At 35.3% G+C, this 14,955-nt stretch overlaps 1 protein-coding gene across 1 annotated transcript in view; it reads right to left on the bottom strand.

The window, feature by feature from the left end:
• THSD7B (thrombospondin type 1 domain containing 7B) overlaps positions 1-14,955 on the bottom strand; it is a 975,852-nt gene that overhangs the window by 399,177 nt on the left and 561,720 nt on the right. Inside the window, exon 11 of the mRNA XM_056117681.1 lies at positions 8,352-8,481. Coding sequence (XP_055973656.1) covers positions 8,352-8,481 — 130 coding nt within the window. The remainder of the gene's footprint in view (positions 1-8,351; positions 8,482-14,955) is intronic.

A 14,955-nucleotide genomic window follows, 5' to 3' on the forward strand; every position in this document is an offset into this window, starting at 1 on the left:
AAATGCACACATATCTTAGTTCAGTGGCCCACACAAAAATAAAAATAATTAGCACAGATAGATTATAAAATAATTTCTTTACAAATATAGAGATGTTAAAGGAGCAATAAAAGAAAATAAAGTTATTTTTCCCATCAAAGAACTAAACTGGACATGTGAAAGTCTCAGGTTCCAACATTCATACTTGATCTTCTACTTCGAATATTTCATAAGATATCTCCTAGGACTTTAGAATAGCTCAAATATCTCACAAGGTTATACTGAGTAAAAAGGAAATGGTGGCCTTGGGAAACTATCTTATCTCAAGGAAGGAAAATGGCCTTTCATAAGGTTCTATTCAAAATTTCTATTCCACTTTCTCTGAAGACCAAGGAAGATTTCAACATTCTACTGTTTTTCCTTTCATAGCTCAATAGACTATTTGATTTACACAAGGGTAGACTGGCTGCTATCCTTAAACTGGACTCATCATTATATTTCAGCAAATCCTGAATTCATCTCAAAAAACCTCAACCTTAAATTAAATACACATTTTATTTTACAAAGACACTTCACTTTATTTATTTTTGTTACCTGATTCCATACCTCTGATAAAATGTTACTTCAAACAATGAGACAAAAATATAATATAACCAATTTGCAAGATTAAAATTTTATACCGTATGTTGATACACTTGCAATTAATAGTATATCACTGAACATTTAAAATAGAAAATGGTTAAGATAGCAATTTTGTGTCTTTTTTACAAAATTAACAAATGGTCTTTAAAGGGAAAAATGTATACCACACCAAGGATCAGACTTCCTTTAATTTCTCAGTTCTGCAAGTATAACTTAATATAGTACATGGAAATCTCTTAGCACAGCCATCTGTTAATAACAGCTCACTCTAATACTTCTCCTCATTTAAACCATTCTAACCTCAAGTTTCTTGGAAAATTGTAGTTAATTATAAAAATGTGGTCTAATGGGAGAGGTACAGGTCATCATGCAAAATTCAAATTCATTAAAATATTAAAATAAAAAATATTACTGTAATTATTCAAGTGACCTCCATATTGAAAATAATTTAAAAAATTTATATAATTTCCAATTAGCTAAACAAAAAACTTGAAATATTTAAATACATTAACTATTCATTTTAAAGTTTAAATTTTACTTTATATATGCATAGAATCATCCAGTATAATTTCTAAGTGCAGAAACAGAACTCAAAAAGATTAAAAAGTAAAGGCCCTCCCGTTGATCATCGATTTGCTTGAGCGGGCCCAGTAACGTCTCCATTGGAGACTTTGTTGTTACTGTGTCTGGCATAGCGAATACTCTCGGTAGCTTGCCGGGCTCTCCGAGAGGGGCAGAGGAATCGAACTCGGGTCGGCCATGTTGGCTGCGTGCAAGGCAGACTGGAGCAATAGCACAGCAGGTAGGGCGTCTGCCTTGCAAAAAGATTAAGTCCAACTATTAAAATAATTAATATATAAAAATAATTTAGTCAGCTAGGATGCATGTGTTTAGATTTCTGAAGTTTACATAGACTTTCAAAACAACAGGAATTCAATCCAATTTACTGTGCTTAGAAGGGAAGGGAAGGGAAAGGAAAGGAAGGGAAGGGAAGACATTCTTTTAAATTTAGGGGATAATGGTTTTGGAGAGGTTGTTACATGACACAGGCCCTCTTTAATCCTAAATCATTGGATACTGGGCCACACACTCCTGACTACACCCTATTGCCAATGTTACGTGAACTACACCCCATTGCCTTAAAAAAGAAAATTTGATGAAACTGTTTTTTAGCCAAAATGCTATTAAGAAATGCTTACCATGAACTTCTATGGGAAAATATAGTATTCCAAGACCTCCCAAATAACACCCAAATCATACTAAGTGACTCAGAGATGTAAATTAAGACTAACATATAATAGAAGCAGGAATAATACAATGAAGCATAAACTATATAGTAGTTGGAAGGGATGTGTCTGGTAGTGCCCTTCTTATTGCTTCAAGATACATACTGCTACAAAATAGCTCAATGAAAAACAAATGCTAAATACAACTTTCACTGTTTGAACTTGTCTAATTTTTAAAGCAAGGGGAACTAAGAACTACAGTAGTACAGCGGGTGAGCATCTGCTATATACACTGCCAACCTGGGTTTGATAGCTGGCACTCCAGTGGTCCCTGGAGCATAACAAGAGACCAGCAGTGATACCTGAACAAAGAATCAATATGATGCCCTGAGCACCTTCAGGTGTGGCCCAAGTAAAAGCAGACAAAAAACACAAAACAAACAGAAAACCAAAGCGGTATGACATGAACTATTTGAAAACTGTGTATACCTATATCTCACTCATGCTGCTTTCTCATCTGCTAACAGAAGTATTTGGTGAGTCTCAATTTCATTAAAAAATCATAGAGATATTAACACTGTTTTAATTTATTAAAGTCACATTGGGAAAAATAATAATCAGAATTTAAGGATAAATAGTTCTTAACTTTCTTCTCTTATAGTTAGGGAAAGTAAATTCTTAACTGGAACTTTAAAAATTTAAAGTTGCTTTTTATTAAACACACAGGGAATCACACTGATAACTTGATTAAATTTATACTTTGCATCAAGAGGAAATAATATAACAATCCATTCTATGCTCAGTAGAACTGATTTATGGTAAAAATGGAAGAAAATCAATGATAGAAACTCATTCAGATATGAGTGGCTAAATTGAAGTGCATAAGGAGAATAAAAAGGAAGAACAATAAAAAGAAATAATTCACTAATAATTTCTAGAATTTTTTTCTGATTGGAACAGTTCTGGGTTCAAAAACATGACTAAAAATATTTGATTTGGTTAATTTTTTCATTGGCTGCTCACCCTGAGAGCTCTTTTCCGAGGCTTAAAAGTTTCAATATTTACACATGGGAAAAAAAGTTAAATATTGACGGTGTTTCCACAATGGCCCTGTGGTTAAAAAAAGGAAAACCTGGTAGTCTGGGCATGTAACCAGTGTTTATTAACATCCTCCCCAAATTGTAATCAAAATAGGAGCAAAGGATAATAAATTTGGTATTCATTTAGACTACCATCAATGACAATCTAAGTTGTTTCTATATAAAAAGAATGTTTAGGGAAAAAATAAAAGAAATTTCATATAACTGAATTTCCCCTTGGTCTTTGCAGCTTTATTGTAGTTCCTGAACTAATCAAGAGATAGTAGGTGATGAGAACTATATGACATTTATGACTCCATGGTATTTTACCTAAAGATCATGAAAAGTCAACTGTAATTTTATTTCAGGTGTACATACTATATTTATTCATTCATTTAACTTTTGGTGCTGGTACCTGCCAGGAGTTTCACACATGCTTACTAGGGTCTCATTCATTTTTATAATAAATGGAAAAATTAGGGGCTATGAATACAATGCTAGATTATTAGGCACATGATGTTCCAATAACAATTCCACTACCTGTGTCAATTTCTCTTCACCAAAGTGACCAAGTTGTCATCTCCCCACCAAGTCTGTCTCTTTAACAGCCATATTACAAAGGTCAATTAGTGTAGCTTGGGTACCCTGATTCAGTTTTTCTGTCTCATAATATATATATATATATATATATATATATATATATACACATATATGTAGATATATAGATATATGCATATCTATCTATCTATATAGATATAGATAGATAGATATACCATGAGCTGGAGCAATAGCACAGCAGTAGGATGTTTGCCTTGCACACAGTCAGTCCAGCCAAGCCAGGTTCGATTCCTCCACCCCTCTCAGAGAGTCTGGCAAGATACCGAGAGTATCTTACCCGCACAGCAAAGCCTGGCAAGCTACCGGTGACATATTAAATATGTCAAACACAATAACAGCAGGTCTCAAAATGGAGATGTTACTGGGTCTGCTCAAGCAAATCAGTGAACAATGGGAGGACAGAGACAGCGACAGATATACCATACCTATACATCACCAATACGCTCAAGGCTCCTATATATTGTCCATATTACCTCATGTCTACTTCTTCTAACTTCTGCCTCCATTTATCACCTTGGCCTTTTCATTAATCTAGGACCAAGATTTTGCCCTACTTTGGTACCTTGTGTTCACTAGCCATATTATTCTATATACCACAAATAAATAAGATAACTTGTTTAACCTTCTTCCAATAAACTTCACTAGACAAAATATGTACTGTTCCATCCATGTTGCAATGAGTTACACGATTCTGATGTAGGCAGCTAGATGGGGAAGGAACCCCATGGCAATGTAATTCCTGGATTAATAGCTAATCAATTATCCCTAAATCTGTTCTTACCCACTTTGTGAGCACAGGAACTAGCCTGATATGAACTATACCTGGAGCTAATCCAGATCATAGAAGGCTGGACCCAACCTACAAAAGAAGCTCCAACAGGAACAAAAGTCAAGAAAAGGAATATCAAAGAAGGCCATTAATCAATCCCAACTCTATCCCCTTGGCAACCACCCTAGCAACAACTCCTATCTAGCTTGAAACCTTCAAGTGCAGCACTGGGGGAACCACCCCATAAAAGGCAATTTGAACAAATGAAAGGGTGTATATGATACCAGAGCCCATGCACTGCTTGTTTTCGTGTGGCTAAGAACATGTGTCACCTGCATCTCCCTTCTTGAAATGTGTATTCGGGTTCTTTCTGCCTTTGTAGAAGCCTGCACTCTCTCTTGAGAATGCTACGCTGTCTCCCTTTCTTTCCCTTCTTCTTCTTAAAAAACCTTCAGATAAAATTTGTTTTTATGTTATTCCTTACAGCTGCATAGAGCTCTACTACATTTATATATCCCATATCTTCTTTATCCACTCATTTGTTGCTGGATACGTATGCTGATATTCATATCCTAGCTATTGTACTACGTGCTGCAATAAACAATGGTGTGTATGTTTTGTTTCTTGAGGGTAGAAGCTCTAGTCTTCCTCTTTTGAGAAAACTTCATATCATTTTCATTGGGGTTGAACCAGGCCATATTCCCAACAAGTGTATGAGATTTTTCATTTTACTTTATGACATCAACTCCCAAACAGGTTTTTTTTCTAGCTTTTTGTTGCTGTTGTTGTTGTTATTGTTGTTGATATGTGACTTTTCCATTGGTGTGAAACATTATCTCATCATCTTAATTTGGATTTCCAAGACAGGAGTGCCCAGTCTCCACTTTTATTCAATATAGTGTTAGAGGTCCTAATAACAGGAAGTAGGCATTTAACAGAAATCAATGGGATCAAGATTGGAAGTCAAACTGTGATTATTTACATATAATTTGAGAATATATCTAAAAGGCCCTGAGAGTCCACTAATAACCTCCTAGAAAAAAAAATAAACCAATACTAATGCCAAACTAAAAGTAGAAGGTTTATAAAATCAACACATACAAATCTGTCACTTTCCTATATATACATAATGAATAAAAGAGAGGTTCTTAAGTGTTTAAAGATATCAACTCTCTAGGATCTAGGAATCAACTTAAAAGATGTGAAAGACCTTTACCATGAATGTTGGGAGATAGATAGATAGATAGATAGATAGATAGATAGATAGATAGATAGATAAAGGAAACAGACAAGAAAGGCAGTTTATGGGACCTTTAAATCCAGAATTCTAGAGTCCAGAGATGGAATGCTGCCTGAGAGTGATGCCCCTGGCAGAGGTCTTGCTCCTTCCTAGGAAGGACTTCTTCTATTAGTGAAGGCCCTTTCCAAAGATGATGATTACCATAACTTAAGGGTCTCAGATATGTAAAAGTCTATGATAGTTAGGCACCAAAAAATGTTGTCATTCTATTTTATTTGTGATTACTGGTTCTGAACAATAAATACTGTACGTGGAAGACAGTGGGGGTCCTCAGTCTGGGAGGATGTTATCCCCATGTCCAGTTCTTTACCTCTCATTTCCATCTCTTTTTTAATCCTTGCAGGAACTTTACTCCAGGTGTGTTCACCCAGGGCTGATCTAATGGCAATAAAAACTATAAGTTCATTTATGAAAAAAAATAGAGGGGAATTATAGAAAATAAAAAAATATTCCATATTAATGGATTAGAATAATCAATATTGTCAAAACTATCATTCTACACAAATCATTGTATAAGTTCAATGCAATCACCATCAAATTTCTAATGGTGATTAAGGACTTAGAACAGTCACTAATGAAGTTTGTATGGAATTATAAAACACCCCAAATAGCCAAAGCCAAATTGAAAAGAAAGAGCCAAGTATTGCTTTACATGACTTGATATAATATTATAAAGGTATAATCATCACAACAGCCTGTTACTAAAATAACGGTAGACTCTCTAACCAATAGGTTAGGATCAAAAACCCAAAGATAAACTGTTGCATGAAAATTCATTCAATCAGAGGTGCTGAGACAAGAAACACAAAAGAAATTTATGTCCTGAATGGCCCAGGTTCTCTCATACCTGCGACAAAGGTAGAGAGCCCTGAAATCTTCTTTTATTACCATCCTACAGTTCAATAAAGTGAGATAACTTTACAGGAAAAACATGCAAAACTGAGAGGTTTTCTGCCTACTGAAAACAAACTAAGGTACCTAGGATCTGCATACTGACAACAAACAGGCTAAGTAACCTAGGATATGTGAAAAAAGATGCCTGACAATTTCAGTATATCGAAATTTATAAAATTTACTAAGGCAGCCAAAAGAAAAAGATGTGTAGCCTTGTCCAAACCAGTCAGGACACATGAGAAATCTCTGTCACTTCCATGGGTCCCTATGTTCCTGCCTGTGTATGGAGCAGTTTACATGGGCTCATCCTGGTAGCTCAGTCCAGCCCCAACAATAAACCACCAGAACTGTGGTCAACTAATTTTTGACAAAGGAACTGGGTATATGTAGTAGACTAATGATAGCTTCTCAACAAATGCTTTCCGGCAAACTGGATAATCACATGAAAAAAAAAAACCCACCTGGAACTGTATTTAACACCTTACACAAAAATCAATTTAAAGTTGCAAAAAACTCGAGAGAAGAGACCAGAGTAAAATGCATTACAGAAAACAGTTATAATGCGCCAAGACATGGACTACAAAAGTTTGTGTTTTTATTTTCAATGAATGATTTGAATGGGTAAGGTAATACAAATGCAAATAAGGAAAAAACAAATGGGACTTCATCCAAGTAAAACTTTTTTGCAAAGCAAAAGAAACACAAACTAAAATGAAAAGGTACCCTACTAAATGGGAGAAAATATTTCTAAATGGGAAAAAACATTTGCACTAAACACTCAATATCCATGACATACAAAGTATTTACAACTATCAAAGACAAAAATCCCAAAAACTCTCAAAAATGAGAGGATTTAAACAGACATTTCTCTGAAGAATCAGAAGGATGCCCAGTAAATATAAGAAAAAGTGAGCATCATCACTGATTATAAGGGAAATCCAAATCACGGTGATATGATTGAGGTGTACTTTAAAATAATGATTCAGTGGGACCAGTGAGAGAGTGCAGTGAGTAGATGACACTTGCCTTACATGCACCTGACCCAGGTTCAATCCCTTACACACCATACAGGCCCCAAAGAGCCACAGCCGCTATCCCTAAGTGCAGAGAAAGGAGAAAGCCCTAAACAGAGCCAGTCCCCTTACCCCCACACACACTAAAAAAAAAAATCTCTAAAAAAGTAAAAATAAAGTAATAATTTAAGTAAATATTAACATGGGAAATTTTATAACTAAACATACAAGCCTCATGTTTTTTATAAATAATAATTACCAACTTGTTAAAAAAAGAAGTTATATTTATCTAGAAAAGAATATATATGTATATATATATATATATACATATGTAACATAAAAGTTACTCACATAATTATCCAGATCAAATTGCTTTTCTAATCAAATGGTTTCTGAAATATGTGACTAATAAAATTTGGGGGCATAAAATATTTTGAAGTGAAAATTATTAAAGAACAAATTTGTTTCTTGAGTAATATGACGTAAGTACTGTGTGTGTGCAAGTGTAAGTGTATGTGACTGTCTTAGTTTTCCAGGTAAAGGTGTCATCCTAAATCTCTTAGAATGTGATTCTAAAAATGATTGCTTCAGTGGTAGAACTCTAGCACCATATTTGAAATCAAAATAGATTTATTATTTCTTTCTCTGTTACTTATACTAATATATTTGTTTCTTTCTCAAAATATATATTAGATAAGTGGGAGACACAGTGAAGTAATTTTAGGTAAACAACATCAGTACTTATTTCTCACTAAACAACTATATAATAAATGAGAAAAAATAGGTCACAATTTATAAGTTCAATGACTACTTTAAAAAATAAGTAGTTACCGATATACGGGACACAAGGAGATATCTTCACACTCACGTTCTTCAAATAAGGTATCTGGACATTCTTGACCTCCATTGGCTGCTTCTTGGATGATAATCCTGTATCGAGACTGTTTTATTGTGGCATTTCCTGAAGTAAAAATATAAAATTAAATTATAGTGCCCTGTGATACACATATAGAAAAATATATGTGATTAGATAAAACTGAGGAAAATAAGAAAAGACAAAGTAATAATGCATGGGAAATAAGAGTAATGAGTGATCACCAAAGGTAAATCAGTAATCTACTTCTATAAGGTACATTAGTTACACTGAACAATTGTGATTTCATATTTATGTTATAAAAAAAGGACTATCTTAACTGAATATTTTCAAGTTATCAGAATCTATCTTTTCTTTGACATTTATAGGCATTATCTAAGAGACTTCAGCACACACTTAAACAATAGCACAGGGGTTTAGACTGTTACTAGTAGCAAGGCACTCCACACAGTACGGTTAAAACTTTTGTAAAACTTTTTGTTGCTTTGTGTTTGGGCAGAATCTCCTGCCCCCATGCCTGGGGCCCCTCACCAGGGTCCCTTGGAGGGTGGCGGGTTGAGTATCCCTGCCTTCCCTAAGCAGAGCCCTGGCAACTGAAGACTTCCAGAACCCAGCCACAGCTGTGCTTAAGACCACTCTCCACATGCTTGGACGAGCTTCGTGCATGAAGGAACTGGCAGAGGAACCCAGGAATGTGGGACCTGGGGCTGAGATCTCCAAGCCTGCTCAGATCGGGACTAGGCCTCCTACATCCAGATCCCCCATCTTCCAGTAGCTAGACAGTTACACCCACCAACTGCCTTCCTCCACCCCCCACGCCCAGTGTAATCCCATCACCCATCAACAGCCAAGATCCAGAGACTATTAAATCAAGCTCCCAGAAGCACCAGGCCACAAATGTGGCCTAGAAAAATAACCAATTATTGTCTAGTTCTTGCTCTCGGAGAACCCGGCAGGATACCAAGAGTATCCTGCCTGCACGGCAGAGTCTGGCAAGCTCCCCCTGAGTATTTGATATGCCAAAACCCAGTAACAATGTTGGGTCTCATTCGCCTGACCCTGAAAGTGCTTCCAATGTGGCCCTTGCTAATCTCAAGACTAGAATGAATGGAAATGTTACTGGTGCTTGCTCAGGGAAATTGATGAATAACAGAATGACGGTGATACAGTGATAGTGTTTGGGCAATTAGCCAGCTCTGATCAGGGTTCACTCCTGGCAATGCTGTGGGGACCATATGCACTGCCAGGGATCTAACCAGTCTTGGGTGTGAGTAAGACAAGTGCTTTAATCCCTCCATTATCTCATCAGTCCCCTTTAGTATGCCATTTGGTAAATCACACTTATGAAAATTAATACATTAATAACATGTTTGTTTATAGGTACTACTATATTAGATTTCTTTTTATTGAATAGAGTGAGACAACATAAATGTAATCAAAGTTTAGGAAGGAGGCACTAAAACTGTGACAGATATTTTACTGTCTACTGCAGTTTTGCTGAGAAAAGAACAATAATAATAGTCAATATTATCACTCAATAAAACAAGATGATATTCAGTTTAATGTTTTGGGAAATTTATTATTTAAAAATTTTAGATGCATTCTTAATCAACAACAGTAACAGAAATCAATACACTAGCAACTATTTCAATTACTACATGCATCATATGTGATAGATATATAAATTTAAATTATTGATCCAATTAAATAAAAAGCAAAGGGAGCAGAAGGATAAAAGACTTATGATAAATCACACAGAGTGAGAAGTGTCAACTTGCAGCATTGTTACAACGGGATAGAATAAGGAATATTTGGTTTTGTCTCTGTAACCTAAATCAAATTCTTAGAAGATGAAAATTTTATTCTGGCACTTGAATGCTGAATTGCAAAAGAAAAAAAAATAATTTGCTAAAAACAATAAAAACACATACAATGAACATAAAAATTCACCATCTTTTTACATAAGAAGCTTTATATTAAGAGGAAAGGCAAGTGTATTTCTAGGGTAGAATGCACCATAGTCTTCTGTTAGCCAAAAGAGATTTCACTTCCTTCCCTTTTAAAAGCGCCCCCTGGCCGATGAGTCAATTAAAACACAGTGTGGAGCTTTGTGAGTGAGATTTCCAAGTCTATTAAGGACCATGAAAAATAAAGTCTTACAAAAGTCTTAACCGTACTGAGTGGAGTGCCTTGCTAGTAGTAACATTCTAAACTCCTGTGCTATTGTTTAAGTGTATGCTGAAGTCTCTTAGATAATTCCCTATAAATGTCAAAGAAAAGATAGATTCTGATAACTTGAAAATATTCAGTTAAGATAGTTCTTTTTTTATAATATGAAAAACAACAATAAATTAAGTGCCAATTTGCAAGCACAAAAAACTACTCATGCATGATTATGGCCAATAAACTACTATTCTAAGTTCAATTTCAATTATAGCATGTCTTATCATCACTAAGTCATCAAGCATAATTAAACTTAAGTTATTAATTTAGCCAAAAGAATTAATATTTAGAGATGATAGCTACTTAAAGACTAAGAGCTCTATTGAACATTGAATATATAGGAAACGGCTTCACATTTGATGGCTATTTAATAGACTTTCTGTGACAATCTACATTCCATTTCCCTACAGTGGCAGAAAGGGTTGAGGAAATTTTAGTATGTAAAAACTTCCTCCAGGTGACTTATGGCCAGGTAAACTGCAAAAAGTCACATTCAGTTGAAATGCCACAAATATTTAGTCCTGGCACTAATGTTCAGCAATAAATCATTTGGAATAAAAAACTGACACCCTTACTTTCCAGTTGAGTTGACATACGAAAGTAGAGGAAAAACAAGTGCACATCATCAAGATCAATGAAGATAAGCACTAGATTACTGTGAAGCAGAGATGGATACGCACAGGGGAGATGGGTGGAGAGACTCTTAAGGCACAACTGTGGCAAGAAGATGCGAGATAGTGTGGTATAAGCAAAATTTGATAATTATTCTGATGTTAATTTGCAGAATTTTGGTGGTAGATTTTTAAAATCTGATCTCCCTGAGATTTTTAAAATCTTTCCCCTGTTTGTCAAAAAGTTCCATTATTAATGGCTGAGTAGATCACCCAAACAGCAGTTCTGTGGCAACAATATTCTTCCAGGATAATTGCCTTTTAACTCTTGATTCTTATCTGCAGTTCTTTCTTCCTCTTCAACATTTGACAAATAAAAACAAAAACAATTCTCCAATTTTCTTTCCAACCTTGAGGCAAAATGATAAAACTAGTCTTGTTTTATTCTAGTATTTATACATTAGAAAATTCACAGTAAATGATCCTTGTAGTGATTGGGGTCAGAGTGGTAGTATACAGATGGTGGGGCACTGGCCTTATAAGTGGCTGAACCAAGTTCAATCCCAAACCCCCGACCTGGTCCCTTAAACCTGAGAGCGGGAATCCCTGAGCACAGAGTTGGGAGAAAGCTGTGAACAACCTGAGCTGTGGCCCCCAAATAATACCTAAGTTTGTTTATAAATCATTTCTGTTGGCAGGGAAATAGCAGGATGTTAGGTAGTCCAGGTTTCTTTAACATTAAATCCCCAAAAGTCCATTTTCTCCACTGACTATACATAAGAGACTACCCAGTTTTAGTTTATTCACAACCATTTTTTTATTTAGGCAGATTTGATTTCGTTTCTAGAAAAGCTAGAAAAATAAGAAGTTTAATAAAGTAAGTCAAATTATTTTTCACCTAAATTTTGAGAAATAGTTACCATGACTCTTAAGTTCTCAGTAAAAAAGTAAAGGCCCTCCCATTGATCATTGATTTGCTCGAGCGGGCCCAGTAACGTTTCCATTGGAGACTTTGTTGTTACTGTGCTTGGCATATCGAATACGACACGGGGAGCTTGCCAGGCTCTGCCTGAGGGCGAGATACTCTTGGTAGCTTGCCGGGCTCTCTGAGAGGGGCGGAGGAATCGAACTCAGGTCGGCCATGTTGGCTGCGTGCAAGGCAAACGCCCTACCGCTGTGCTATTGCTCAGGGAACATATACAATGTTACCATTATTAGCATTGACAAATAGTTATCAGGGATTTGCTATCACAGGGACCTGCTATGAATCAATATGTCATGTGTTATAACAAAATGTATGAACATGCATTAAATATCCCTGGAAAAGCAGAAGTCAACACTGGGAAAAGGATAATAGGGTTGAAGTTCTTTGTTGTTTTATAAACACTAAGAAAATGGTAAGATAAACTTTGTGCATGCTACTAAAAACCATACATCTAGAATGTTCTTTTGTAAAAGGAGAAATGGGAGCTTGTGTAGTTAAAAAATGCAATGTTCTGCAAGCACATAAATCACAATTTCCGTATACTCTCTTCTTACTATTTGTCATGGTGTTCCATTTATAGTACAGCTATATCAATAATCAGATTCCATCCCACTATATTAGTTCAATAAGTTGAACACTGCTGAAGAGTACCCTGATTTACCTTATATAACAGTAAAATCAAATAAGATTGTAAAATTTTCTGATAAGCTTTCCAGGACTATTGAACCCAGCCTTTACGATGTCCATCTATACTTCTTTCATTTTTAAGTGTTGCCTGAAAAACTCTATTATACATTCTTAACTGCATTATCATTATTAATTTTGCAGTGGAGGCCACATACAATGTCTCTAGCAGGAGATAAGACCTCTAGGGCTCTGATTTCTAAATCTGACTCATTATTGAATTGCTTTATGACCTTGGGCAGTGCACTTAACCTTTAAGAGCTTCAATTTTCTTGCTTGCCTTTGTGGGCAATACTCCCCAGCAAATACAAGATAGCTGCTAAGAATTCTTAATTAAGTTGAAGGGAAGCTTTTTTGTAAATATCTAAAACCACTCCTTACAAATATATATACAAGACCCCTGAATTTAAAAATTTTATCTGGAATTCTTTAAAATAGATTTTAGAAGAGGAAAATGATGTTTTTATCTGAAGGAATAATCTAGCATGGTAGCAAAACAAATTCATTCTTTTTTCTCCATGGTAGATTTCACATATTCACTAACGTCTATGCAACAATCCTAATTTGAGGGGTTATTTCCAATATCTTTTCTTCCTATATTTTAAAATTACTCATTACAAAGCATCTACAATTTGGAAAGCAATCAGACAGTGAAAGTGTTTGAGACTAACCCTTCCACTCTTTAAATTCCAGAACTAACATCACCCACAACTGATTGTCCTGTCTACTCTAACAAAGTAGTTCTTAAAACCTAGCTTCATCTTTGAAATTCAAGGAATGTTTGTACAGTCTGTTTTCCAAATCAAACAGTTTAAATCAGACTCTGACACACTGGTATGCTTTAAATAATCTCCAGGGCAACAATCTTTGATGGCACATTAAAAGTCAGCATAGTTTATTCATCAAATACATAGGAAAAAGAAGAAAAGGATAAAAAAAGAAATGTAAAGAAATGCAGCATGCTTAACTAAGCAATAGAAAACAAATGATCACTAGCTAAGCCATTATTGCACTCAACACATTTTAAAAATGAAACCTGCCCTCTAGCTAAGTATATCATAAGTGGTATAATTGGAAATGTGCACTATAAACTAGGAAGATTAACAACACTATTTATAAAAAAACAACTTGGATTTTCTTCTGAAAGTGTGTTCTGAAATGATAGGAAATTATTTTCTCCTCTTCAGGCCCTTTCTTTTCTACTCAGCAGATGAAATGCCTAGTGATTGTCTGCTATTGGGTTCATAGTTATGCTGTTAATCAATATTACAGTGGAAATATACAGCCAGCAATACCATCTCTTAATCAATATACATAGGTTGGGGGAAGAAGGCAAGAGATGGTTATATAGGACAAACATCAGAATTCTGTCATTATTAGGCATGAATACTGAACTTGTCTTTGAAAATCCTTTCAAATAATCTCCAATGACTAATTTGTGAATGCTTTATGCCCCTATGGGTCTAAACAACCTACCATTTATGACTAGCATTATAGTGGCAAAAAAGGACAAAACTGCTTTTTGGTAAAACTTTTGCATCATAGCGCATGTATATAAAGATACAATTCAGAAATGCACAGCTTGCATCTTTAGAGCATCTCACAATTCTTTGCCTCACAGGAGAGCATTGGAGAGTAAAGTGTACTGCTTGGCCATTTTCTCTAAAAAGCTGGCCATGTTCTAATTGTATCACCCCTTCCAATGGTTCAAACACGTACATTTCTGGAGGCGAAGGAGGTATCACAACCAGCACTGTTCAGGATGAACTCTTAGTTTTATGCTTAGAGATCACTGATAGTGGTCAGGTTCCTGGAAGTTCTCAGGTGACCATAAGGGGTGTCAGGGTGAAATGGGGGTTAAACTCTGCGCAAGACAACATTTTGGCACCTATACTATCAATACGAATCTATTGTTTTGGTTTCCCCTAATTTTTAAATTTTTAAATTACTTTTCCACTTTGTTTTTTTATTTTTACTTTTATTAGTGAAACACCATGAGGTACAGTTGTGACTTACAAAGTTTTGTGCTTGGGTTTCAGTTATACAATGGTCGAGTAC

The sequence above is a fragment of the Sorex fumeus genome, unplaced genomic scaffold (assembly GCF_029834395.1).
Source record: "Sorex fumeus unplaced genomic scaffold, SorFum_2.1 ptg000035l, whole genome shotgun sequence".
NCBI lineage: Eukaryota > Metazoa > Chordata > Mammalia > Eulipotyphla > Soricidae > Sorex > Sorex fumeus.